Genomic DNA, 27,745 nt, shown 5'->3' with positions numbered 1-27,745 from the left:
TAGCTTCTGGTCTTGAACGTGGCTGGAACTTGAAGCATGGTAACGATTTCCTGTACTGCTGCGCTCTCCTCCTTCCATAGATTCCTTGTTAGTGATTCTTTTCAATAATTGTTCGAGGGGGCTTTTTTTTCTTCCTCCTTCTAACTTTCCTAGGAAAACACCACCCAGGCGTATGTGCCTGCTTTGCCTGGCTGCTTGACACTTACGGTTTCTGGGAGGGAGCATTACGCAATCCAACCAGTTACACAAACATAGGTTATTTCATAACTTGTTTTCATCAGCTGGGTCCCCTCTTCGTAAAAAAAAAACAAAAACAAAAAGCCCAAAACTTTTCCAAGGCTAGTGGCTGTCTTGTTTCGCAGATCATTTTGAAAACAAATCAAGGGAGACGTTCTTCTTTTTTTTGCATCGAGGAGTGAACTAGTCCCACCCGCCCTGAAAAAAAAAATAAAATAAAATTCCCCGAAGTGAACTTTTGCCAACAGTACCAGGCTGGGACATTCCTCACATCAAAGAACTTTACCAGAAATGACTGTGATATTCCCAGCCAGCCCCAATCACACCCCTCGAGTGCCCCCTACGGGAACTCCTAGGAAGGACATTTCCTGGGATTGTATTCGGCGGAGTCAGGAGTGTTTTTAGTCGGTGACCTCTGGGGTCTTTTAAATCGAGGGGAAAAAACCAAAACACTAACATCTTAAGGCTGTAGTTAGGACTATTGTCCTGTTTGCAAAGCATCTCCTAGTTTTTTTGAAAAAAAAACCAGCCTGCTAGAAGTAGATGGGTTGTGATGTGTGGGTATCTCTGTGTGTGTATACGAGTACATGTGAATCCATGAACCACCTTTTTGAAGATTACCCTTGGTAGTATTCGAAAGGCTACGCTGGCCAAACAGACGCGGTATTGTTTTCTTTTAGAACTGGTAGGGAGGGGTTGGGGAGTGTATCTCGAGACTTCTGTGCATCATTTTTGCCTTGGTCCTGCAGATGTTGTAGATTAGGTTCAAACGATATGCCGCCCCAGGAATTTGGCCTGTTCCGTTGAGTCTCCACCATGGAAGGGAGCGCTCCTTTCGGATCAAACTAGACAGAAATTTTCCCTCGTTTCCTCTTAGAGAATCAATCACCTCCGATGGGGACAGGGGCAGGGAGTGGCGGGCGTCTAGAACCCAAGACTTTGGTATGAATCCATTGCTCGGATCTGAATCTCTCCTGCTGGTGCCATCTAATTATGTTACGTGCAGCATTAATTGGTGGTCACAGCTTTGGAGAATGATGGTCGCAGCCTCGATGGGGATAACGTGTCTTTTACTGTTCCAAACCTCTTGTCTTCTGTTCTGTAATACTATCCTGCTCCGGCTTGTTGGCAGCAATCGTCTGTTGGGCCTGGAGAGGGAAAATGTAAATTTTCCTCAGCCTCCCTGCTTTCTCCCAGTCCTGCGACGTGGCACCATTTCCCCCCCTTGCCTTTGCACTGCCTCTGAGAGAGAAGCTAGATAGAGATAGAGAGAGCGTCCTTCTCCATGGAAAACTTAATAGCTTAGGAGTCTGTGGCCTCAGCTTTGAGCAATTGCAAGGTGATAGGTGGAGTCAATGACCTCCGTGGAAACGGAGTCGTGAAAATTCACCACCGACGTAGGCTCTTGCTCTAGAAGGGCCCTTTGGACATTTGATATTCGCCCCACGCCCAACCCCATGGCTCTTATGTACGTATCTTTAAATTATGTAGTATGAATTATTTATTCATATTAATGTCTGTCTCCTCCTCTACACTGTAAGCTCATTATGGGGCAGGGAACCTGCCTGCTAATTTTGTTGGATTTTACCCTCCCAAGCGCTTAATACAGTGCTCTTGCACATAGTCAACTCTCAGTGAATGCTATTGATCGATTGACTGAGTGGGTGGTTCCCTTCCTGCATTAAGGGGAGAGATGGAGCTGGGGGAGGGAACCCATTTCAAACCCATTTTTTCTCTCCACCCGCCTTAACCAGAAATACTAGGCCCTACCTGGAGAAGAGGGGCACAATGCAAAAATCCTCCCAGAGCAACCATGTTAGGGAACAACTCAATTTCTGCAATTCCCTCTAGTACTGGGAGAGCTGGGTGAGGGGGAAGGCATACATATGCCTTGATTTCCTTTTTAGTTATGACATTTATTAAGCACTTACTTTGTACCAGAATTGTGCAAAGTGCCAGGACAAATGTAAGAAAATCAGATCAAACACAGTCCCTGACCCCCATGGGGCTCACGGTGTAAGAGGCAGGGAGAGCAGGTGGCTCACCCCCATTTTAGAGATAAGGAAAAAGACACAGAGAAGTTAAGTGACTTGCTCAAGATTGCCCTCCAGGCTAATGGCAGAGCTGGCACTAGGAACCCATGTCTCCTGACTCCTGGTCCCTTGCTCTTTTCACTAGGTGAGGCTAAAGTGGGGCAGAAGGTTGAGTTTTATTCCTTTTTTTGGATGCTGGATTTTCCAGGAATGTTTGGAAGGAGATACAGGGTGAATTCAGGATGTTGAATAACAGAGTCCAAAGCTATGGGGAGCAGAGGACCAACAGAGAGGAGATGGGGATGGTATATCTGGCATTCCACCGAGAAGGCTTCAGGGAAATCCATAAAGGCGCTGGCCAGGAAAGCACCAAGTGCTGAAATTGTCATGGGGCCTAGAAGAGTGTGTCTGAGGAATTTGTCCTCTCCTGGAGTAGCCCTCATCTCCTGAGATGCAAGACTTTCTTCTGGCCTTCTTAAGAGATTAGAAAACGTGTTGATGTGAGAGGAGATCCAATTCCACCCCATGAGTGTGAGGCTCTGTGACTTCAAGAAGAGAAAGTCCAGATCAGGTTGTCCTGGAGCAGTTACTCTCCAGAGCCCCATGGACAGGTATCAACTAGTGAGAAGAACAGCCAGGATTCCCTCTGGGCCTGTTTCTGACCTGCCCAGAGACTCCGATTTCCAGCTTGGGAAATCCTGGTTTGGAATTGAAGGCAGAAACAAGGATCATTGCGCTTTATAGACTTCTTGTCCGTTGGCCCTCCTGCTGCCAACTCTTCCCTGTCCCGGCTGTTGTAAGCTTGTTAGGGGCAGGGAACATGTCTGCTAATTCTGTTGTATTGTACTCTCCCAAGTGCTTTGTACAGAGCTCTGCAAGTAGTGAGTGCTCAATAAATACCATTGACTGATTGATTGATGTTGACCACCAGATCATGCCACATAGCCCCCTTAGCATGCCACTAAGTCTCAGCCCGGCTCTCCATCACCTGCTCGTGGGTTTTCAGACACCGGCTCTTGAGCTGGTTACATCCTCAGGGGCTGGTGAGGCTCCTGGGCTGCCCCTGGCCCTGGAAACATCAGTGAGGGGAGGTAGAGGGAACCCGGGAAGTTCTGTGGAAGGCTTTAGGAGAAGGGTTTAAGCACCAGATGCCATAGCAAGTGTCCTGAGAACAGGCTTGGTGTACACACACTCCTCGGATTCCACGCCCAAGCCCCAGGGGCACGTGCAGACTCGTTGGCTGGCCTGACTGCAGAATCTTCATTTTCTGGGGATGGCTGAGGTGCATTCCTATTTCCGTGTTCCCGTCCTGTTCAATTGTGCCGGCGCCATCCCTCCACCACCTCAGGCAATGGAGGTTAGACACCCCCCTCTCCTGAGGCCCTCAAAACCGGCCCCGCCTGCCGACGCCTCTCAGGTTGCTGCCCGTCTGGATCGTGGAAATGGTGGGTGCGCTGAGCAGCTGAGGTTTGGGTGTCGCTCCGGGCCTTCGTGCCCTTCTGGCTTGTCCCCAGGTCTAGACCCAGGAGGGTCATCGGCTGGAGGGGCCCATGGCAGGCTCAATGTCCTTGGCTCTGGTTGTTGCTCCGGGGCCTCCTATATCCCTGGCGGGGAAGGGGACAATCAAACTTGGCTCGGCCTCCCTGTGCTATCTACCTCAGCTAGGATCAGCCCTGTCAGGTCCTTTCAGAATCTGCTCCCAGGTTATAGTGATGATTTTTTTCAGTTATGTTTTGATTATGCACTTCATTTTTCTTTTTTTTTTTGGAAGGTATTTGTTAAGCGCTTACTATGTGCCAGGCACTATACTTAGCTCTGAGGTAGATACAAGATCACCAGGAATCAGGTTGGACCCAATCCATATGACACTTGGGGCTCACAGTCTTAATCCCCTTTTAACAGATGAGGTAACTGAGGCACAGAAAATTTAAATGATTCACCCGAGGTCACACAACAGACAAGTGGAAGAGCCGGGATTAGAACCCAGATCCTTCTGACATCCAGGTCTGTCCTCTATCCACTGGACTATGTTGCTTTCTCTGGACATAACCTTGTGCTAAGCGCTGGGGTAGATACAAGAAAATCAGTTCAAACCCAGGTCGGTGGGACAGTTACTTCCCCACCAATCTCAGGGGCAGGGAGAAGCAGGCATCTTCCCTCCCATTTTACAGAGGGGGAAACCAAGGCACAGAAAAGTGAAGTGACTTGCCCAAGGTCACACAACAGGCTTGTGGCAGAGCTGGGATTAGACCCCAGATCTCCTGACACCCTGGTCTGTGCCCTGTCCACTAGGCCATGCTTCTCAAGAAGGCCCCAAAGGTCCTGAAGTCCTGGGAGTGGAGGCCTGAGGTGCCCAGAAGCTCAGTGAGTGCTGGAGCAGCTAGAGGGCAGAGGGTGCAAGTCACAGGTCAAGCCTGGCACTGCCAGGATGACACCCAGTCATCCCCTGTAAGATTTGGGGGGGCGGGGGGTATCACCTTACCCTCTTGTCTGCCGTTCTAGTGCCACCAAGTACAGAGATGCAGACCTTCCGTGAGGCTTCTGCTGATGCCAAGGCCTAAGCAGAGACACATGTATTTTCTCATTGTGGCACCATTTGGGGTCATGTTTGAACAAAGGAATGCCAGGCCACAAGTAGCTAACATAACCACTTTTCTCATGCCCCACTGTCACTCCTTGAATAACACATTCAGAGCCCGGACAAGATACATCTGCCAGATCTAATTTAAACTTTTGTGTCTCCCAGAAAGGCTCCTGCCCTAGACAAAAGCATTCTTTTATCAGAGCCCCAGTCCCCTCCGGGGTTGGGACATTGTTTCTCTTGCAGTTTAGTGCCAGTTTGTTATCCGCGTGGATTTACCTCCTGTCTGAAACAAGGTGTACATGCATTTCAGAGACAGTCATTACCTACTGCCTTGTTTTTACTGCCGCCTTGTTTTGTCTAGACGGAGCCCAGAGCTGCAGGGAATCAGGCTGATCTGAGCCCTGAAACACATTCTCTCTATCTGCCGTCCAAAATAGGAAGCAAAATGCCACAGGCAACCATCGGAGAGCTTGGTCTTCTGGTTTTTGACTTTTGGTCACACTAGGCCTCCCGGTCTTCTTCCGGGGAGAGGGATTGTGTTATTGGAAAGTAGAATCAATCGATGGTATTCACTGAGCGCTTACTATGTGCAGAGCACATACTAAGAGCTTGGGAGAGCACAATACAACAGAATTAACAGATACGCTCCTTGCCCATCTCGAGCTTATAGTATAAAGGGGGAGACAGGCATTAATATGAATGAATAAGTAATTCATAATATATAATTGAAAGATATGTACGTAAGTGCTGTGCGGTTGAGGTTGGGGCGAATATCAAATGTCCAGAGGTCACAGATTCAAGTGCATAGCCAACACAGAAGGCAGAGCAAGCCGGGGAAAAGAGGGCTTAATCGGGGAAGGCCTCTTGGAGGAGATGTGACCTTAAATAAGGCTTTGAAGGTGGGGAGAGTGGTGGTGTGGCATATAGGGAGGGAGAGGATGTGGGAAAGCGTCAGCGATGAAGTAGACGAGATTGGCACACAGTGAATAAGCTGGCACTAGAGGAGCCAGTCTTAGTTTCTTCCCCCAAGTTCTCTCAAAATTCATCCTGCTTAGAGTGGGGCCACTTTCGCCAGAGTTCTGCAGGTTCCAGGAGCAGCCTTGAAAGGGGGCTGGGCCAGATGGGTTGGTCAAGAGAGGACTGACATAGAGAAACAAAGAAAGAGGGTAGGGAATGATGGACCACTTCCCTTTCGCAGCAGCCACCCACCAATTTCACCCCCTCAGCCAGCAATGGCAGTCTTGGTGGCCCAAATTGCCATATGCCCATAGAGTCAGGGTGGCTCTCGGGGTAGAATGTATGACACTGGGAGGGAACGGCAGTGACAGGAGTCTCAGCTCAACTGGCCCATCGTGAGTCAGGCTGCCATCGGGTAAAAGCAGTGTCAGAAATGGCAGAAACAGCCCCAGGATGGGCCGGATGCAGGTCCAGGACTTCTGTCCTCCTCCACCACGGCCCAGATGGAAAGCAGGATGATTCCCAGTGACCAACCACCCACAATTGTTCCCCTGCTGGCCGCCACCTCGGCTCCCTTTGGCGCCATTCTGCCCCGCTGTAGGACACGTGGGAAGAGGAATTTTTGGCACTACTTAAAACACACAGTTCTAGATCTGCTAGAAATTTCCATCATGCATGGTTGCTGGAAGGGCTGGAAACGCCATGATGGTTGTAATGGCGGAGGCCAGAGGGGCGGCTGTTTTACTGCCAAAGAGGCAGAGGAAGATGACACACCGGGCAGCGTCCCCTTCCTCTCTCCACCTTCAAAGTATTACTAAGTCAGTCAGTCAGTCGTATTTGTTGAGCGCTTACTGTGTACAGAGCACTGTACTAAACGCTTGGGAAAGTACAATATAACAATATAACAGTCACGTTCCCTTCCCACAATGATAAGGTCCTATCTCCTCCAAGGGGCCTTCCCTGATTAAGCCCTCTTTTCCTCTCTCTCTTCTGGCTCATCAATACACTTGGATCTGTGACCTTTGGACGCTTGATATTCACCCCACCCCAAACTGCACAGTCTTTGTGTACCTATATATACATTATATATTATATATTATTTATTCATATCAATGCCTGTCTCCCCCTCTAAGCTGTAAGCTCGTTAATGGGCAGGGAATGTGTCTTCTGATTCTTTTGTATTATACTCTCCCAAGCCTTTCGTACAGTGCTCTGCACATAGTAAGTGCTCAATAAATACGACTGATTGATTCCTCTCTGCTGCTGTGGGAGCTATCTATCAGTCGCATTTATTGGGCATCTACTGGGTGCAGGGCTCTGTACGAAGCATCCGGAAGGATACAACAGAATAGTAGACGTGGTCCTTGCACTTAGGGAGCTTACAGTGTAGCAGAGGGAGGAAGGCATGAAAAGAAATTACAGAGATGAGGAAGTAATGGAACATGAATATTTGTATACATGGCTACAGAAGTGTGAGTATCCAAATGCTCAGATGGGGGGAATTGTTGAAGTGGCAGTTGGAAGGATGAAGGTGGTGAGATTCAAAGTTAATCGGGGCAGGTCTCCTGGAAGAAACCTCTGAAGTGGTCTTCTGGGTGAGAAGGGGGAGTTCTGGGCAGAAGAGAGGCTGTGAAACAGAGGTTGGCAGTGGGAGAGATGACAACGGGGCCAGTAAGCTTGAGAAGAATGAAAGCATGTGGCCTGGGGATTTGTGGTAGAAAAGAACTGTTAAGTAGGAGGGAGAGACTGTAGACTCTAAGCTTCTTGTGGGAAGGAAACACGTTCACAAACTCTGCTATTATTATACTCTCTCAAGTGCTTAGTAGAGTGCTCTGCACACAGTAAGAACTCAGTAAATACCACCGAGAGAGCTGATGGCATGTTTGAAAGCCGATGGAGAGGAGTTTCTGCTTGTTGTGGCAAGGATTAGGCAACCATTGACGGATTTTGAGGAGTGAGGATACGTTGTGTTGTCACTCTGAGACGGTCACATCCTTTCTCACCATCCTTTCTCATCATTCTGGAGAAGTGGCATGGCATAGTGTAAAGAGTACGGGTTTAGGAGTCAGAAGATGTGGGTTCAAATTCTGGCTCCGCCACTCGTCTGCTGTGTGGCCTTGGGCAAGTCAATTCACTTCTCTGGGCTTCAGTTCCCTCATCTGTAAAATGGGGATTAAAATTGTGAACCCCAAGTGGGACAACCTGATTGCCCTCTATCTACCCCAGCACTTAGAACAGTGCTTGGCACATACTAAGCACTTAACAAATACCATCATTATCATCGTCACAGGCCTGGGAGTCAGAGGACCTCGATTCTATCTCAGTTCCTCCACTTGTCTGCTGTGTGACCTTGGACAAGTCACTTCAATTCTGTGTGCCTCATTTACCTCTTCTATAAAGAGGGGATTAAGACTGTGAGTCCCAAGTGGGACAGGGACTGTGTCCAACCTGACTAGCTAGTATCTACCCCAGTGCATAATACTATTCCTTCCACATTGTGCTTAACAAATATCATTAAAAAACAAAAATCCTTGCTCAAATTGTCATGGCTCATGACATTCATGGCAATATAGGGCCAAATGCTGGAGTGTCTGATGTATGTATATTTATGCACACATTCCTTCCTAAACATATGGATCCACTGTTTCCCCGCAGCCAGCCCCAAACTGTTTTCCTACTAGTTCAGAGCCCTGGTCTCCACCCTTCCCCAGTGGTATCCCTAGTGCAGCTGAGCCACCTTTTTGACTGTAGGTGCAGTGGGGGCTGCTTCTCCCATGAATCACAGCTGCTCTCCTTGCAAAAGATCCTGGGACTCCTGAGGGATGTAAATTTGAGGGCTTAGCCAATATATAAAAAGCCCCATTGGTGACCCTGGGGCCTCTCTACCCCTGGTTTCCCTAGAGGAGTCAGGTAGAGTAGAATAGGCATGTGGTAAAGTCTGCTGTGAGGGTGTCAGGAACCTCTGAAAGGCAGCTGGGAATCAGAAGACAGATGAGACTGGTGGTCCAGCTCCTCGGTCCAGGCTGCAGGGGTCCCTGCTCTCCAGGATTTAGTAAGTTCTCTTTGGATAGCAAACACGTCTACCAACTCTGTTATACTGTACTTTCCCAAATGCCGAGTACAGTGCTCTGTACACAGTAGGTGCTCAATAAATGCATGTGATCGTTTTATGAGGATTCTGAGGGAGGCAGTCTGGTCTCTCATTGTCAGAAGCTCTGGAAAGCAGCTTCTAGTAGGGCAGCATCAATAGTAGTGGGTCCTTTCAGCTTAGAGCCAGGAGCTGGGTCCTCCCCCACCCCCGCCACTGCTTTGCCTTTCTCCTGCTTCCTTGCTGTTGCTTGGTGTCTTAAGAAGGGAAGACCACTTGAGGCCTTTGGATGTGCAAGGAGGGGTCTTCAGTGGGTGCCTTGGTCTCTCTGTCTCTGCCGCTCTCTGGGTCTATTTTGTCCCTTCCCCACACACGGCCTCTTTCCCTTGCCTCTTCTCTGCCTGCCTCTGTTGCTCTTTCACTGTGCTTCAGTCTCCCTTTCCTGCTTTTTTCCCCCCATCCTTACCAATCAATCAGTGATATTTATTGAGTGCTTACTGTGTGCACGGTACTATGAAAAGCACTTTGGAGAATATCAATCATATTTACTGAGTGCTTACTGTGTGCAGAGCACTGTGCTGAGCGTTTGGGAGAATACAATATAGCAGAGTTGGTAGAAATGTTCCCTGCCCACAATGAGCTTACAGTCTAGAGGGGGAGACAGACATTAATATAAATAAGAAAATTGTAAGTACGTACATAAGTGCTGTGGGACAGAGGGAGGGGTGAGTAAAGGAAAGAAGCAGGATGTTCTAGTGGTTCGAGTCCATGCCTGGGAGTCAGAAGGACCTGGGTTCAATTTCCGGCTCCTCCACTGATCTATGTGACCTTGGGCAAGTCACTTCACTTCCCGGTGCCTCAGTTAGCTCATCTGTAAATTGGGGATTAAGACTGTGAGCCCCATGTGGGACAGGGGCTATGTCCAACCCAATTTGCATGTATCCGCCCAGTGCTTAGTACAGCGTTCGGCACATAATGAGTGCTTAATAAATGCCACTGTTATTATTATTGTTGTTACTAACAAAAATAACAACAATAATAATAGTAAAATAGGTGCAAATCCAAGAGTGAGGGTGACGCAGATGGGAGTGGATAGTCCAGTGGAGTTGGTTGGCATGATCCCTGCCATCGAGGAACTCTTGTACCCCTGTCTCTGCCCCAGGGGAAACCCTGGACACTAGCAGTGTGACTGCAAGAAATTAATAGGGATCATTGTAGTAACAGCTTCATTTCCTTTCGTTCAATTAAAGAAGAATGCACTAGGCTGCAGACAATTTTACAATGAATTTATTAGCACAAACATGTCACCCTAGAAGCCGCACACCCATAGGAATGAACTAGCTGCACCTGCCCTAGGGAGACCTGGGAAAGCCAGAGAGTCAGGCAGTCAGTTGTATTTATTATCGAGCGCTTACTGTGTGCAGAGCACTAATCTAAGCGCTTGGGAGAGTACAGGATAACAGACATGTTCCCTGCCCACAAGGAGCTTACAGTCTAGAGGGAGAGGGCAGGGGCAGGAGACTGGCCAGGCAGAAACCGTCCCCAAACCGTCTGCCGTCCCTAAATCTTGGGCACCGGGTAGGGCGGGGCCCGCCCGGGCAGTAAGACAGATGCTTCAAATACCAGCCTGTCTGGGTCAAAAGCGGGCAGGTGTGACCTTGATGGGGCGGCTCTGCAGAGAGCCGCTGGACTTCTCTTTGCCAGGGCAGCGGCCGGACTATGGTCAGGCTGTCGGGCCACGAGCCTGGAGTGGGAGGAGGCAGGAGGCAGGGTTTTAAAGTCAGTCATCTGTTTTCCAATCCCAGGGTTCTTCGAGACGAGGGCCTGACATCTTGCCCCGTGGCAGGCGCTCTCTCTCTGGCAAGGGCCTCCCTTCATCCCATGGAGTGGCGGTAGTCTGGCGTTGGGGGGCCGGAGTGTTGGGGGAAGAGGAAGCCTGAGATAAACGAGAGGACTTTGCTGTACTTAGAGATGGCAGTGTGAGGCTGAAGTCCCCTTTCCTCTTCTCTGACCAAGAAGGGATTTTCCCCTGGAGACTGAAATCCAACTGACATTCCTCCATGCCCTGGGGCTGCCAAGGAATTCTGGGTGGTTTGCTGATGGGGGCGGGACCAGGGCTGGGGGCAGGAGGGAGATGGAAGAATCTTCTCTAATCGCTCCAGAAAACCACCCAGAATTCCTTGGCAGCCTCCAGGGCATGGCGGAATGTCCGTTGGATTCCAGTCTTCAGGGGACTTAGCAGGGAAAGGACTGGCGTTTCCCCTGCCAACCCTGGAGTGGATTTTCTCAACCCTGACAAACTTCACATGGATTTTTTTCACCTCTCTCTGTCCCAGCATCATTTTATTTTTAAATAGACTTCATTGTGCAATGTTTTCTGGTGCCAGATGGAGGGAGAAGAAAAGAGGAAGGAAGAAACAGAGAGAGGACCTTGATAGAAAGGCAAACGTATCTAGCATATGTAACGATTGGTCTAGATTGGAATAGGAATTCAAACTGTGTTTTCTGAGAGACGCAGAGAAGAAAAGGGAGGCAAATGGACGTAAAAGTCAGTACTGCCACTATGTTTATTATGGTATTTGTAAAGCGCTTATTATGTACCAGGCACTGTACTAAGTGTAGAAGTAGAGATGGGCTAATCAGGTTGGAGACAGTCCATGTCCCATATGGAACTCACAGTCTTAATCCCCATTTTCCAGATGAGGTAACTGAGGCATGGAGAAATTAAGTGACTTGCCCAAGGTCACATAGCAGACAAGAGGCAGAGCCAGGATTAGAACCCCAATGTCCACTGAGTCCCACGTTCTATCCACTAGGCCATGCTGTTTCTAGTGGTGTCTGGATAGCCGGTTGACTTCTCCAAGTCCATGATTTGGAGCCTGCCCTTCAAGAGACTGATTGGCAGGTGTGGTCCCCCTCAGGAGACAGATTGGCAGGTGTGCCCCCCCCAACAGGAAACTGATTGGCAGGTGTGGGCCCCTCAGGAGACAGATTGGTAGGTGTGGCCCCTCCAGGAGACTGATTAGCAGGTGTGGCCCCTGCAGGAGACTGATTGGTGGGTGTGGCCCTCAGGAGACTGATTGGCTGGTGTGATAATAATAGTAATGATAATAATAATAATGACAATAATAGTTGTTGAAGGCTTACTTTGTGCCAGGCACCATACTAAACACTGGGGTAGATACAAAATATTCAGGTTGGACACAGTCTCTGTCCCACACGGGACTCGCAGTCTAAGTAGGAATATTGAATATTCATTTTACGGTTGAGGAAACTGAGGCCCTAAGATGCGAAGAGACTTTTCCCTGGTCACACAGCAGACAAGTGGCAGGGTCACGGTCAGGACCCAGGTTCTCTGACTCACAAGCCTGTGCTCCATCTAAGCTAGTCAAGAGAAGGCAGGAAGCCTGAAGGTGAACCCAGAGCCCTTCCAGAAACTCAGGCAAAAGGCTCTCCAGGTGGCCATTGCCATGAGGGAACACTTGGCTAAGGTGTAGAAAGTCATCCCCGCCATCCCCTGCTGGATCACTGGATCATCTTTTTAATGTAGCCTCTGATACGTCGCCATCCTCATTTCACTGAGTTTGAGATGGAGGCCCATTCAGAGTTCATGTTCCCCCTGCGAGGTAAAAGACTCTTCCATGGGGATCCAACCCCGTGTGGCCCGGGCTGACAAAAAGCTCCAGCCCGGAGAGCTTGTAGGTCTCCTGGGTCCTTGAACTCTGGCTCTTTGGTCCAGTCCTCTCTGGGCCATCTTCCCGCCTCTGGCCCCTCTCCCTCTTCATCTGGTTTCCACCCCTTACAAACAAGTATGTCTTTTCTCTTTGGATTCACTTGTCAGCTCACTCTCTTCTTTTTTTTTTCCCTTCAGAAATTTCGAATAGATATGCCAGGGTCCGGTAGCGCCTTCATCCCTACCATCAACGCCATCACCACAAGCCAGGATCTGCAGTGGATGGTGCAGCCCACGGTCATCACCTCCATGTCAAACCCTTACACCCGCTCCCACCCGTACAGCCCGCTGCCTGGCCTCGCCTCGCTTCCGGGACACATGGCCCTTCCGAGACCCGGGGTGATCAAGACCATCGGCACCACCGTGGGAAGGAGGAGGAGAGATGAGCAGGTAAATCTTAGGCTGATGCAAGGGGGACGGGTGCCGAGACGCAATTATCACAATAATGACTGCATCTGACTATGTCACAAGCACTAGGGCAGATTAAAGTCGCTCGGGTCAGACTCCGTCTCTGTTCCGCATGGGGCTCGCAATCTAAGAGGGAGAGGGAAGAGGTATTTTATGCCCGTTTTACAGACGAGGAAAACTGAGGGACAGAGAAATGAAGTGACAGGTCACACAGCAGGTGAGTGGCGAAGCTGGGACTAGGACCCTGGTCTCCTGACACCCAGCCCCATGCCCTTTCCACTAGGCTGCACTGCCTCTGGATTTACAAACAGTCGGGGCTCTGGGATCTGTCGATCTGGCATTGAGAGAGGTCAGGGGCCAGAGGCGTGTCTCATTTACCGGTTGCTGCTGCTGGCCCCGCTCTCCCTCTCAGGAAGCAGGTGAGCCGATGGCCGTGAAACTGCAGGTCACCCAGGCCCTCGGCCTGATTGCGGCACCGATTTGACAGGTAAACTAGGCCGTCGGCTTCTGGGATGAGACAGGGACCACGTCTTATCCTCTCCCCCCCGACCTCCAGGGTGCCTAGTGCAGACCACAGGTCCACTGGGTTTAAGGTCTGACCCACCACACCCTCTGTTAGCAGGTTTAAGTTTTGTGGTTTGTCCGTGGCATCCAAGAAGGGTTGGGCATGGTCGCTGTGAAGAGGGAAGAGAGCCCTTCCCTACTCCACCCCTGAGTGTGAATTCAGGAAGTTGTGGTTGTTTAGGCAGCCCTTCCAGAGCAAGTCGGCCATCTCTGTTGGCCGTTTCTCCCAGCACCCCAGTGAGGAGGGCTAGCATCAGGAGCTCTGCTTTAGAGAGAGGGACCCAGAAAGGGGAAGGAACTAACTTCTAGTTCCCCAGAGACCGACTGGTGTTGACCACAGGACCACAGTAATGACAGCACTGGGGCCCAGGATTCCTCAAGCTCTGCTCCTCCCGAGGGTCAGAGCTTCTCCGGGAGTCAGTCAGATCCCAGCCGGGCCCTGGAATTCTGTACTCTGGGGAGGCGGTCATCCCCTGAGGCCTGGCCATGGCTATGTGACGTGCCCTGGCAGGATCAGGTCTATGTCCCTGCCGTGATAATAGGGGGCACAGTGTCCCTAGGAGAATGAAAGGGGAAGGAGCAGGACTCTGAACTAGCACAGATCGTGTATGTTTCCCCACCCCCGCCTTCTCTGACACAATCTTAGAGGAGAGAACCTGTCATCCTCTCTTACGCTGAAGAAGTAGAGACTTTGCCCATCAGTGTCTCAGGACTAGAAACTGGGCCTTGGGGCATTCTGACCACTTTGGCCTATTTCACCACCAAGTTGGTGAATGCTGGTTTTATCCTGGCTCCAGCAAGGGCATGCTGGGCCTGGGCTTCAGGCCTTTACCCAAAGTGGAGATCGTGCCTACCAACTCTCCAACTCTTTTATATTGTACTGTACCTCACACTTAAGGTTTGCACACATTGAGCACTCAGTAAATAGATTGATTGATTAATTGATCGAAGGGGATTGGTGAAGCTCCCCGCAGCTGAAGGTGAGGGGAAGAGAAGTGGGGTGGAGGCCACCGCTGAGAGCTCTGGAAGGGGAGAAAATTTCCATTTCATAGCATGGTGTATTTGACTGATAAGTTATGCATAAATTATACAGGGAGGCTGGTTTTAAACAGGAATCCAATGAGCCACGCTGAAGCAGGAGCTCCAAAAACAGCATTTTGAAACTTGAGATGCTTAATATGTTGTACACATTCCTCCAGGGTGGAGTTACTCCCTAAGTGATAGCGGGGTCTCGGGTTACCAGGGACTCCTTTTGGAGCACCTTAGCAGAACTTCGACAGATGGTCGCCTTGTAACTTGAGAGAATTAATATGTCTCCCCCTGCAACTAACTCACACTTAAGAAGGAGAATCTGGCTGAAGAGCTCATCTGGAGATTGTAAACTCCTTGAGGGCAGGGTTTGTGTCTACATACTCTATCATATTCACCCAAGTACTGAATACAGTGCTCTGCACACAGTAAGCATTCAATTAATACTATTGTTTGATTGACTGATCTGGAGTAAGGTGACAGGCAATTCTCTTTCCCTATCTAGTGTTGTTACTATCTAGACACTCAGACCAAAATCTTCCAGCTAGCCAATTGTGGAGAGAGGGTTGGGAGCAAGTCACGCTGATGCCTTCTAACAATTATTATTATTATAGTAATAGTAATAATAACTGTGGCATTTGTTAAGCACTTATTCCATGCCAAGCACTGTACTAAGCATTGGGGTAAATAAAAGATAATCAGGTCAGAGTCACAGCCCAACATAGGGCTTACAGCCTAAGTAGGAAGAAGATCAAGATTAACTTGTATCTACTCCAGGGCCTAGAACAGTGCTTGACATATAGAAAGAGCTTAACAAATACCATAAACCCCTCTGCCCCCAAACCCAAGTATTTAATCCCCATTTTATAGATAGAGACACAGAAAGTTAAGTGATTTTCCCCAGATCCTACAGCAGAGCTAGAATTAGAACCCAAGTCCTCTGACTCCCAGGCCAGCGTCTTTTCCTCTAGGCCATGCTGCTTCTCTAATGATCTCTTCTCTTCAAAGATTGATCCCCAAACCCTTTTCCTTTCCTACAAATGGGCTAGAAGGGTCAGGTCAGTCAAACACCCTCTCCCGACCTATTTCTACTCCAGAGGTGAAGACTTGAAAGCCTGCGGCATTAAGACTAAGGTGTAAAGATTGAGAGAGAGAGAGTTTGTGTGTGTCTCTACCCCAAGTCTGGGCTGGGCCCCAGAGCTAACGTACAGAGGTGGTAACAATCTGCTCCCACCATCCCCATGCAGATCCTACACTGACGGCTCCTGCGGTCAAGGCAGGCAGGTGGGTGGAAAAGCCCCCACCTGAACCTCCACGGGCAGGACGGGAAAGCGCTTCTTACAGGTCTCCTCTGTTTGAGTTAGAAACCTGCACCAGCCAACCGGGAACACCTCAGCAAGACTCCAGCTGGGGCATTTTAGGTGGCATTGTGTTGGTAACTTTTTGAGATCAGGCTGAGACAGGTTTAGCCTCAGCGAGATAATTATTATTATTATTATTATTATTTTCCCTTTAAAGCATGCCAGCACTGTGCTAGGGGCTCTTCAGAATGTAGAATTAGATAGAGAGGTTGCCCAGTGCCCTCCCCAACCACCTTAGACAGGCAGGCAGTTAACATAGACCCAAAGGAAGGAAGAATCTGGAGTGTGTTCCTGAAAATGATGGATGGTAACGTGTCATTGTCAGGCCTGCCTGAGGTTGCCTCCGGGATTGACATAGAAGGATTCTCCAGGGGCCTTAGGTAAAGAGACCTGGAGGTGACTTTCCAAAGAAGTAGAGGGAATCAGGGATCCCCTCTAGACTGTAAGCTCACTGTAGGCAGGGAACTTATCTACCAGCTCTGTTGTACTGTACTCTCCCAAGCGCTTAGCACAATGCTCTGCAAACTGTAAGTGCTCGATAAATACCACTGATGAAGTAGAATCCTTTCCCGGCCAGCTCTGTTGGACTGTATTCCAGGATCCGGGAAGATTTCCCCAAGGGGGAAGTGAGAGAGCCTGGGAGCTAAGTTTGAAAGGAGGGATGGGAAGTGGGTGTAGCAACTGGAGGAGAATGTGGGAGAGAAGAAGTGTAGGCAGGGGTGAAATGGAGGGCCAAGTCTTCCAGGCATAGGTATAGGGAGTAAATGGAAGAATGAAGCCAAGTGGGGAAAAAGCTAACGTCCACCCAGTCCTGCTGCTCAGTTTAAAGCGGGAAGAGTTTTTGGAATGGATGAGGTGCTGGACTCAGGTGCTGACCCTGGAGGACATGAAGCCTCCCTAGCCCCAGATAGTCTATTGCCAGGGAGGGATCTGGAACTTTTGTTATGCTTAGGGCTAGTTGGGGTCAGGCATGGGCATCTGGGACCCTTGGTGTCAGTGTCCACAAGGGGCTGGTTTGGCTGCAACTGCCAGCTTGGTGAGGAAGCATGGATCATGTCCTCTGACTTTCTTATGATATTTGTTAAGTCCTAACAATGTGCCAGGCACTGTATTAAGCAATGGGGTAGATATAAGGGACGCAGGTTGGATACAGTCCGTGTCCTACATGGGACTCACAGTCTTAACCCTCATTTTTCAGCTGAGGTAACTGAGGCACAGAGAAATAAAGTGATCTGCCCAAGGTCACGGAGCAGACGAGTGACAGAGCCAGGTTTAGAACCCAGATCTTTCCGACTTCCAGGTCTACGCTCCGTCCCGCAGGCCACACTGCTTCTCAGGCCTCGTTGCCCAAGTGGAAGGGAGATCCTGGGTGCCCAGGGCCCGGGCCTGGGAGAGGTTCAGATAGGTGCCATTCAGGATTCCCTTTCATCCGCCTGTCTCTGGCACCACCTGTCTCTGCTGCACACTGTTTATAGCACCAGTGGGTAGTGGTTATGGAAGCAGCAGTGCTGAGTTCCAAAGCCCCACCAGACTAGAAAGAGCTCACGGTTGTTGCACCCAGCACTGCCAAGATGAGTATGGTAAACACACAGAGACTGGCAGTCTCCTGAGGGCAGATTCAGGTTTACTCTGGAGCTGCCAGTAGGGAAACCTCATTGGTTTCTGGAAACTGCTGATTGGAGCTTCACTGACAGACCATCTATTTTGATCTATAGCAAACCACCTGCTCTCTCCCAAGCCAAGCCTGGGGATGAAGCCAAATTCTGTGAGTCCCCTAAAAACCCCTTTATTTCTGCATAAAAGCCTTGACCAGTTAGGCTTCCTGCTACCCCGCCGTATTTGCTTGGAGCCTGGCCTTTACCCTAGCCCTTGGAATGTACCAGCTAGTGTGGAAAGAAGCAGCGTAACCTAGTGGATAGAACGTTGTCCTGGGAACCAGAAGGACCTGGGTTCCAGTCCAGGCTCCGCCGCTTGTCTGCTGTTTGTGACCGTGGGCAAGTCACTTCACTTCTCCGTGCCTCAGTTATGTCATCTGGAAAACGGGGATTAAGGCTGTAAGACCCATGAGGGACAGAGACTATGTCTAACTTGATTATCTTGTATCTACCCTAGCGCTTAGAACAGTGCTTTACGCATAGTAAGCACTTAACAAATACCATGATTATTATTGCCTTGTGGGAGCCCAGATGGTGGCCAGGACAGAAAATGTCATCGCATACAATCCTAGCATCTCCATCTCGTGGGATGGATTCCCATGGGTGGATCCCAAAGGGCTAAGACCCAAAGTATCCCAGATGCCACTGTTACTGTTCTGGGCTGAAGAGTCATGTTCTCCCCAAGCATGCAGGCATCCCATTAGAGCTGGGAAGAGCTTTTCCCTGCTTAGGTCTCCTCCCTCAGTTGCCCCGGGCCATCTGCGTTCCCTCCTTGTGCCTTAGTTTCCTCCTCTGCAAACAGGGATAATGATGCTTGCCCAGCTGGCAGGCTGTTAGGAGGGGTAATTAGCCTGCGTTTGGAAGAAGCTGCTTATGGGGGTGGGGTTGGGTCTGCCTCTCCTGGGATGGGTGCATTTCCAGCTATTCCCTCGGCAAAGCCTCGGGGTTGACCTGGAATGATCGCTTCCCTCCTGGGAAGGCCAGACCCGGGGTCTGCATCTTCTGGCTTGCCGGCTGACCTTGGACCTCGCTCTCTTCCAGGCTTTCAACATCTCCTGCCCAGGTTTGCCTGGTTTAGACCTCAGGCCACAGTTGAAAACCTGCCTTAAGTCTTAAGCACCTGCTTGATGGCCAGCCCCACAGCCTCCTCCCCTTCCCCATGTGGCTCCGTGGAAAGAGCACGGGCCTGGAAGTCAGAAGACCGGGATTCTCATCCCGGCTCCACAACTTGCCTGCTGTGTGACCTTGGGCAAGTCACTTCACTTCTTTGTGCCCTAGTTTCTTCATCCTTAAAATGGGGATTCAACACCAGGCCTCCCTCCTACTCAGCCTGGGAGCCCCATGTAGGAGGGAACTGTGTCTGACTTGATTATCTTGTATCTACCCCAGTGCTGGGCACGTAGTCTTAACAAATACCGCAGGTATTGTTATTATTATTATTCCTCCTGATAAACCCCATGTCTCTTCCTCCCCTCATTGCCCTCACCCCTCTACCCCACAACGAGACTCTCTAGACGGTAAGCTCATTGTGGGCAGGGAATGTGTCTGTTTATTGTTGTGTGGTACTCTCCCAAGCACTTACCATCGTGCTCTGCACACAGTGAGCGCTCACTAAATACAATTGACTGACTGACTCTGCATCTCTTTTCCCTCGGTGATTTAAATTCCATTTAAAAGCAAACTCGGGGAGCTATTCCATCGGTTCTTAATGTCTGCTTCTCTCTCTTCCCTCCAACCCTCGCCTGGTCCTGCCTCCACCTCCGAACCCGATCCAGCTGTCCCCCGAGGAGGAAGAGAAGCGAAGGATCCGGAGGGAGCGGAACAAACTTGCTGCGGCCAAGTGCCGGAACCGGCGCCGGGAGCTGACGGAGAAGCTGCAGGCGGTAAGTCCCTCGGTTGGTGGCATTCCTCTGTCTCTCCCAGCCCCTCCACTGCATTCTCTCCTCGACGGCGCTTGCCCGGATGCCGGTCCTCTGTGCCACGCCGGGCCAAGAGAGGCCAGGCGGGTCAGGGCGGGTCCCGTTCCATGACCCGAGGGCCAGCTCAGGCCTGCCTCTCCAGACGCTTGATCCTCCCCTTCCCCCCACCCCCAGCCCCGGGGAGGAAGCAGGCTTCTGGGAGGTTGGGCTCTGGGGCTGTGCTTCTCGTTACTAATAGGGACAACTTTTCCCCACTCTGCCCTTTTGCCTCACCTCCCTGCCCCGACTCTGTCTGCTGTAAGCCTCCTCAGGTGGGCTTCAGTGTTGGGGGAAATCTCTCCTGCGATGGATGTTTTTTCCAGCGGTTCCCTCAGCAAGACATCTGGAGGTTTTGTGGCCAAATTGTCGGCTTCCTCCAAAAGGCCGGGCCCAGGGCCTGCATCTCTTTGCCTTCTCTCTTCTTGAAGGCTCTTGTTTCCTCCATCCGCAGGGACCATCAGCCCCCACCCGCTGCAGCCCTGATGAACCAAACTCTGTGGGCTTAGAGAGTCATGCTCTCTGGTCCTTGGGAGTCAATAATAATAGAAATACTGGCATTTGTTAAGTGCTTACTGTGTGCCAAGCACTGTTCTAATTACTGGGGTAGATACCAATCAGGTTAGACACAGAGCTCACACTTTTAATCCCCATTTTACAGATGAGGTAACTGAAGCCCAGAGAAGTTAAGCGACTTGCCTAAGGTCACCCAGAAGATGTGTGGCAGAGCTGGGATTAGTCTATGACTCCTCTCTCCATGCTCCCCTCCTCCCCGTCCCCTTAATAATAATAATAATAATAATGGTATTTGTGAAGCACTATGTGCCAAGCACTGTTCTAAGCACTGGGGTAGATACAAGGTATTCAGGTTGTCCTTTGTGGGGCTCACAGTCTTAATCCCCGTTTTACAGATGAGGTAATTGAGGCTCAGAGAAGTTAAGTGACTTGCCCAGTCACACAGCTGACAAATGGTGGAGCCTGGATTAGACCCATGACCTCTGACTCCTAAGCCTTTGCTCTTTCCTCTAAGCCACGCTGCTTCTCATTAACCATCCGGGATCATGGCAGTGGGCTTCCCGTCCCTCGAGGTGGGTAGGAATAGGGGGTTGTTCATTGTAGAGTCACCTCAGGAGTGGACTCTACAGACAACAAACAGACAAAGCAGGGAGAAAGGCAGGTCCCATCTCCTGCCTCATCCAGCCCAGAGAAAAAGATTTTGGCCCTCCCTGACATAGAGGAAGCCGGCCCCCCTCCCTCGTGGCGGCTCCCCCCGCCCGCTGCTTTCTTCGCACCTGACAGGCAGTGTTCCTATGTTCCTCTTTGAGCTGTGCACCTTGCTTCTCCGCACAAGGGCTCCTCAGCCACATCCTCCACAGGAAATCTCTGCAGCCGGAGTCCGTGACGCTCACCAGGCCCTCGAAAACAACGGAAACCATTTGTTTCCCCTGAGCGTTTGACATTCTAGTAGGTGCGACTCTAACCTTCCGCTGCTGTTGTCCCATCCTGGTCCCTGACCTGTAGCCCGTGGGCCAGAACCAGAAACTCCCATGCTTAACCCTTCGAAGAGCCACTTGAAATGGCTCTAATGGGACTCAGCTCTTTCTAGCTCGGAAGCAGGGAGCCTCTGGGGAGACTAGAGAGTGAGGGGGAGGAAAAAAGATGAAAGGGGCTTCAAAAAGATGAAAGGGAGAGGAGAAGCCCCGACGCTTTTCTTTTCGCTCACTTCCCATTACAAAACCTTGCTCGATAAGCCTATTTATGTGGTAGCATTGGGCAGTATGGGAGGGCTGTTTTTCTGGACCCCGACTTCCTGTCCCAGACACTTAGGCTGGGACCCACGTAACTCGTCACTTCCCCCGAGACCAGGAAGAGGCTGGGGGCGGCCCCCGGCCGGGGTCTGACCCATTCACCCAGAGCAGGGGGCGGGGGCTCTCGTTGCCGATAGGCCCTGACTCATTCCTCCTTCCCCACCCCAGGAGACCGAGGAGCTGGAGGAGGAGAAATCGGGCCTGCAGAAGGAGATCGCGGAGCTGCAGAAGGAGAAGGAGAAGCTGGAGTTCATGCTGGTGGCCCACGGGCCTGTGTGCAAGATCAGCCCGGAGGAACGTCGCACCCCACCCTCGCACGGCCTCCAGCCCATGAGAACCGGGGGCGGGGCGGCTACTGTGGTGGTCAAGCAGGAGCCCCTGGAGGAGGAGAGCCCCTCGTCGTCCTCTTTGGCCCTGGACAAGGCCCAGCGGTCGGTCATCAAGCCCATCAACATCGCGGGGGCCTTCTATGGAGAGGAGCCCTTAAACACACCCATCGTGGTGACCTCAACTCCTGCCATCACCCCGGGCACCTCCAATCTGGTCTTCACTTACCCCAACGTGTTGGAGCAGGAGTCGCCCGTGTCCCCATCGGAATCGTGCTCCAAGGCTCACCGCAGAAGCAGCAGCAGCGGAGACCAGTCCTCAGACTCCTTGAACTCTCCCACTCTCCTGGCCTTGTAACCCAGCGGGCCTTCTGTCCTTGCCAGCACTAGAGGGGGTGGGCCCTCTGGAAGCCACCTTCTCCCTTCTCTCCTGCCGTCTTCTCGGGGAGCAAGACCGTCAAGCACATTGGGGTGGCGGGAGCGGGGAGCCCAAGAGGGCCCTTCCCGACACCGGGGAGGAAGCCTTGGGACTCGGTTCCAGAGAGTAAGAGGACGCAAGGGCACGTTCAGCTGGGAGAAACGGGAAGTGTCTGCGTTTGAGAGGCGCTGCCAGTGCCCCTCAGAGGCAACTCTGTTCGTCTTTGGCGGACTCCGGCACCCCGTCGACCACCGCCCCCCTCCTGCCCACCCACCTCACCCTCCTCGGAGGGGGTGGATAGGTGGTCCAGTAGCTGGAAGTTGGCCTGGATGGTTCCCTTCCCTTTGTTACAATAATGAATCTGGAGCGATGGTTCCTTCCCCTTTTTCCTCCCCGGCAATCCCCAGCATGCTCAGTGCCTTCTGTTAGCTATTCGTACTCCACTCCTCCTCCTTTCCTGCCCCATCCCTCTCCCGCTCTTTGGGTTTCAAACTTGCCATGACATTTCATCCAGAGGGGTCCGAACTCTATAAAGATTCTGTTAATGCTTGCCAATCGATGCTGGTGGAGGCTCCGGTTAAGTGCTTCGCCTGGAGCCCCCTGCCCCGGGGGAGTTGTCTGTGGAGTCCAAGTTTCGGGGCGCCTGGCCTTTACGAAACTAACAGATAGCACACCGAAGCCCGCTCAGAATCGCTGAGGAAAGTCTACTGCCTGGAGGCTGAGTCCTCGCTTTTCACCCATCCTCACCCCCTGACCCTTCCCTAACACCACTTCGCCCTTCCAGTGTGGATCTAGGGGGAGATGGCGTGAGCGAGAAGGCAGGGGCCGCCTTCCACATGCGCAGCAAAGATCGGCTTTGCTAAACGCCCCATTACTGGGCCAGGAAGGGTGCCAACGAAGCCGCGTGGGTGCCAGAGCCGGCTTCTGGCTCACCCTCTGGAGCAGGGCGTCTCCTATAATTACTGCCTCTTCTCTCCTGCCCGTAGAGGCTTCCCACCCCGGGAATAATGCATTACTTCCCGCCCATCCCCCAGGCTCCTCCTCCTCCTCCTCCCCTCCTCCATCCGCTCGCCCCGGCTCGGGTGACGCCACACATGGAGCTTTAACGAGCGTGGGCCCCAGACCCTCTCCGGGTGCGCATGGAGGCGGAGGCCCCTCCCCAGCTCGGATGAGGCCATGAAAGAACGTTTGCTGAGGATGAAACGGGAGGGGGTGGGCCGAGGGGGCGGAGGTGCCGCTTGGAGGCAGAAATCTGGCTCCCAGGGCCAAACGCAGCTCACAGTCCTTCTCCCTTTACTTGTCTCGGTCGTTCCGTGGCGTGGACTTGCTACCCTTGGTGGTGATTTGCTTCGTAATGGATCGAGAGCTTCTTCGTCTTTTCTTTTTGGTGTTCTCCCTTTCTCTTCTGGTCCCCTGACCAGTCCTGAGCACCAGTCCGGCTGAGTTCCCTTAGCCCGTTCCCTGCTCCCCGGCCAAAATCTGATTCCCTCGATCACGCCAAACTGAGATAGGCTTCAACACCTCCCCCTCTTTTTCAGAGCAGAGAGCCCTGCTTCATGACTCGAGGGAAACTCTCCTGGGCCTCCGGCAAGGACACGACGGCTGCTACCGCAGCACGGTTGTAGCTTTGGGAAGCTGGGAAGACGATGATCCTGCAGGAGTAAAATGATCTTTTTTTAATCCTTTTCCCAATTCAGTGCAGAACAATCCATTTTTAACATTCCTCGGCTCTACCGGAGCACCAGACCCTCATGTCCTGGGACCACCCCCGCCCCCCAGAGTCAAACCTCAAATGGCCCCTGGTCTATGACTAAGCATAGGACCAAAAGCAATAGTGCCCAGTGGTGTGATTTTCTTGTATCTACCCCAGCGCTTAGTACAGTGCTTGCTGCCATCGTTATGATTATGATTAATGACCCGATCTTCTCAGGCTCAATCATCTCAGCTGGTGTCTTGACTCAGGCTAGTGTTGATCACCCGTGTGTGTGTGCTTGCGCGCGTGCCTGGCCACTTGAAAATATTTCACTGGGGTCTTCCCATCCCAGATTGCAGTGTATTAACCTAAGCTGTGGCATTTAGTCACCCGGGTTTGGGACCAACAGTGGGCAAGAGCAGACTTGCAGAGGGACCCGTCGTGGAATCTTGGCGATCCTTTCCTGTTCTAGAATCTCTTCCATCACTCTGGGGGAGATGTTCCTCAGTGCTTAAAACTATGTTTAGAGAAGGCAAGTTGTATACTTCAGTGACGACACCTCATTTTCATCAGAAGTGCTTTGCTTGTGTATTTTTTTCCGTGGAGATGAATTTTTCTTCCGAAGCCCCTTTGAGCTGGAAAGGAGTGGCTATTATGATTATCGTTTCTGAGGAGTCATTGAGGAAATGGGGGCAGTAGAGGGAGGGATCAGGGGCTGGGCCCAAGCTGGGATAAGAGGGACAACCCCCATTTGTCCAGCTCCAGCCCCTGTCTTGAAGCCCTGATGCGGGGATACAGCCGGGATCAGAGAGGCAGGGCATCAGATGGCTTGGTCCAAACTCTGGGATTGACCTGTCAGGAAATGGCTCCTGGGAAAGCTCAGTCTTTGCCTTCCTCGTCCCGCTTTGGAAGGGAGTTGTCACTGCTGGCTCTGGGGCGTTCCCAGTGGGCATTCCTCAGCTAGGGGTGGTGGGGATGGGGAGAACTGGCAACAGAAAGGATCTAAGGGCCACTAAGGAAATCACCAACAGGATCAAGGAGGAGAATTGATTGTTTAGCTGAAAGGACTCTCCTCAGCTCTGTCCTCTCCCTGGGTTAAGCGAATCACCAAAGTGAGAAAGATAGCTGCAGGGGTCCTCCTCCTTGGGTAGCCTTTCCCTGTTTGTTGCGTCTGTTATATTGTACTCTCCCAAGCGCTTAGTACAGGCTATGCACAGAGTAAGTGCTCAATAAGTACGATTGATTGATTGATTGATTGCTGTTTCTGGGGTGTCTGCAGCCTGAGTTTAAATTTTTCAAGAGGTGAGCCCTTTACCTCCTTCCCATGGTGGCAGTCTCAGTGATTTTACCCTAAGAAAGCCACCTCTTGGTGCCAGCAGCCAGATATTACCCCTTCCTCATTCTGACTCCCATTTCAGGGGAACCTCAGACTCGGGAGGCAGAGACACACCTTTGGGTAGATTGCAGCCCCCAGGGCTGACTGAGAAAATGCTGGAGAGACCCCAAGTTTCTCCAAGGGTGAGTGGCCCCTCATTACTACTGTACCTTATTAAATCTTTTTTTTTTGATAGTATTTGTTAAGCACTTACTATGTGCCTGGCACTGTATTAAGTGCTGGAGTAGACACAAGCGAATCAGGTCGGATACAATCCCTGTCCTACATGGGGCTCGCAGTCTTAATCCCCATTTTACAGGTGAGGTAACTGAGGCACAGAAAAGTGAAATGGCTTTTCCAAGGTCACACGGCAGTGGAACCGAGCTTAGAACCCAGGTCTTTCTGATTCCCAGACCCATGCCCTATCCACTACGCCACGCTGCTTCTCTTTCACTTGTTCATGGGGCGAAGAGGAAGCCTGACTGAAGGCTGCGGTCAGTCAGATCTCTAAACTAGCTCCCCCCCGGCCCCCGCCAATTTCCAAACTCCTTCATCTTTCCCACCGTGCAGACCCTTGTTCCTTAATCCCAACTGGACAACATGCCGGTTGCTTGAGGTGTTGTGGAGCCCAGGGAACCAGTATGCTGGGGCCAATAAGGTGTATGGTTTGTCATTTTATTTTAAAGACTTAACTAAACTTGTCTGAAACTTTATTTTTGCTGCTTTCTGCTTATTTAATCCTCCTGGCGCTCATCTTAAAAGCCAACATCTCATTATTTATTGGCAGGCAAACGTGTGTGTGTATGTCTGCTATTAAGAATTGAAAAGAAAACCCAGTCAGCCCACTACTCATTTAGCATCCTCCCATGCTCCTATTTTTTCTAGCGTGCAAATGAAAAAAAGTTTGCTTTTTAAAATCCACCATTTAAATCCATTCCGAAAGCAACGTGATCACAAAGGGCCGGTTCAAACATTTAGGGGGGAAAAACAATCTACATTTGTTTCGTTATTTATTTATAATGTTTACATCTTCTTTGTGTTGTTCCAAACCTGAATACAAAATGAAAGCATTAAATTACTCAATTCTGTGTTTTTGTAAGTTTTTTTTTAGGTTTAATGACGTGTTTTCTTTTCAAAAACGGTTTGTGACTTTTACCTGTATAAACTGTATAAAAAGGTGTTCTGTACTAAAGATGCATCGTCAGTCCTCTTGGAACAGCAGCCAGAAAGAAGTCCAGCATTATAAGAAAACACAATGAAAGATTCTGCTCTGTTCCTCCAAAAATTGTTTTCTCCCTGTATGATTAAAAGTTTATTCCATTTATTCTAGTTTGTGATTAATTGATATCAAAGAAGGAAATCCTCGACTGTGTATAGACAATGGGATCAGGGTTGTCACAGAGGGAGGCAAAGAAAGCGTTGTATATATTTTGGTGAATACACAGAATCATAGAGAATCTTGCATCTGTATTAGGGATGTGTCAATGACGTTAAAAAAGAGTTTACTTTCAGCCCCTGGAGGTGAAACAAGTCTTAACAGATTCTTGGAGATCTATGGGGATTTTTAATTAATTTTTTTGGAGCACCATTCTGTTTCTGTTTTGGGTTATTTTTATTTGGCATGTTATGTCTGCATGGGATGGAACTATGTCGCCATCACAGGCTGTAATTGAGGGGCAGGAGTTCAGTCAAGTGCCCATGTGGTTCAGTTACATAAAAGACCATTCCGGGCAATGCCCCTAACTGGAAATTTCCATTCTGACCCCTAATTGTGGCCCCCACATAGTGACACAGTTCGTGATTTTCTCTCTTGCAGACAGAAAGAGTGAATTTTTGCCCCGAGGAAGAAATATTCCCAAAGAGAAGGCTCATAAAAGGTAACTGCTAAAGCAGGAACCTGAGTTCATGGTGTTTGAATCATTTGCAAATCCAAGACTATCTCAGTTATGAGACATCTCTGGTGTTTGTTTTTCATTTTGTTATTTTACTGTAATACAGGCCTACAGTATTTGCACTAAAAAGGAAAGCTTGTTAGAAAAAGCTTGCTGCTATGAAAGAAAGGACATATTAATTTTTGGGGGGTTTTTTTTAGGGTTTTTTTTTTTTGCTTTTTCAATTAAAAACCAGTAGCATTTTGTAGAATAAAATTAAGATTGAAAAAAGATTGATGTTTCATTTTTCCCATCCCAACCTCCATCCTCTCCTCTCCTGCCCACTTTCCTCCTCTCATTCTAGTGCTCTCTGATTCCTGATTTGATAATTTGTGGTGGAGCTGTCTCCTTTATTTAGCTGGCTGCTGAATGGGCAGGAGGCTAGGGGTGGAGGAGGTGAGCTTTCTAGCCCAGTTTCTGAAGAAGGATCAGTCAGTCAATCGTCTTTATTGAGCGCTTACTATGTGCAGAACACGGTACTAAGTGCTTGGGCAAGTACAATATAACAATAAACAGACACATTCCCTGCCCACAGTGAGCTTACAGTCCAGAGGGGGAGACAGACATTAATATAAATAAATAAATTATAG

The 27,745-nt window shown here is 50.3% G+C and overlaps 1 protein-coding gene across 1 annotated transcript in view; it reads left to right on the top strand.

The window, feature by feature from the left end:
- The window catches only part of FOSL2 (FOS like 2, AP-1 transcription factor subunit), a 28,278-nt gene extending 2,803 nt beyond the window's left edge, over positions 1 to 25,475 (top strand). The window contains exons 2-4 of the mRNA XM_029072316.2: positions 12,771 to 13,022; positions 19,425 to 19,532; positions 21,581 to 25,475. Of these exons, the coding sequence (XP_028928149.1) occupies positions 12,771 to 13,022; positions 19,425 to 19,532; positions 21,581 to 22,096 (876 nt within the window). The 3' untranslated portion in view covers positions 22,097 to 25,475. The remainder of the gene's footprint in view (positions 1 to 12,770; positions 13,023 to 19,424; positions 19,533 to 21,580) is intronic.
- The last annotated feature ends 2,270 nt before the right edge of the window (positions 25,476 to 27,745 follow it).

This window comes from Ornithorhynchus anatinus, chromosome 9 (genome assembly GCF_004115215.2).
Source record: "Ornithorhynchus anatinus isolate Pmale09 chromosome 9, mOrnAna1.pri.v4, whole genome shotgun sequence".
NCBI lineage: Eukaryota > Metazoa > Chordata > Mammalia > Monotremata > Ornithorhynchidae > Ornithorhynchus > Ornithorhynchus anatinus.
This window is presented reverse-complemented; position numbering and strand designations above follow the sequence as displayed.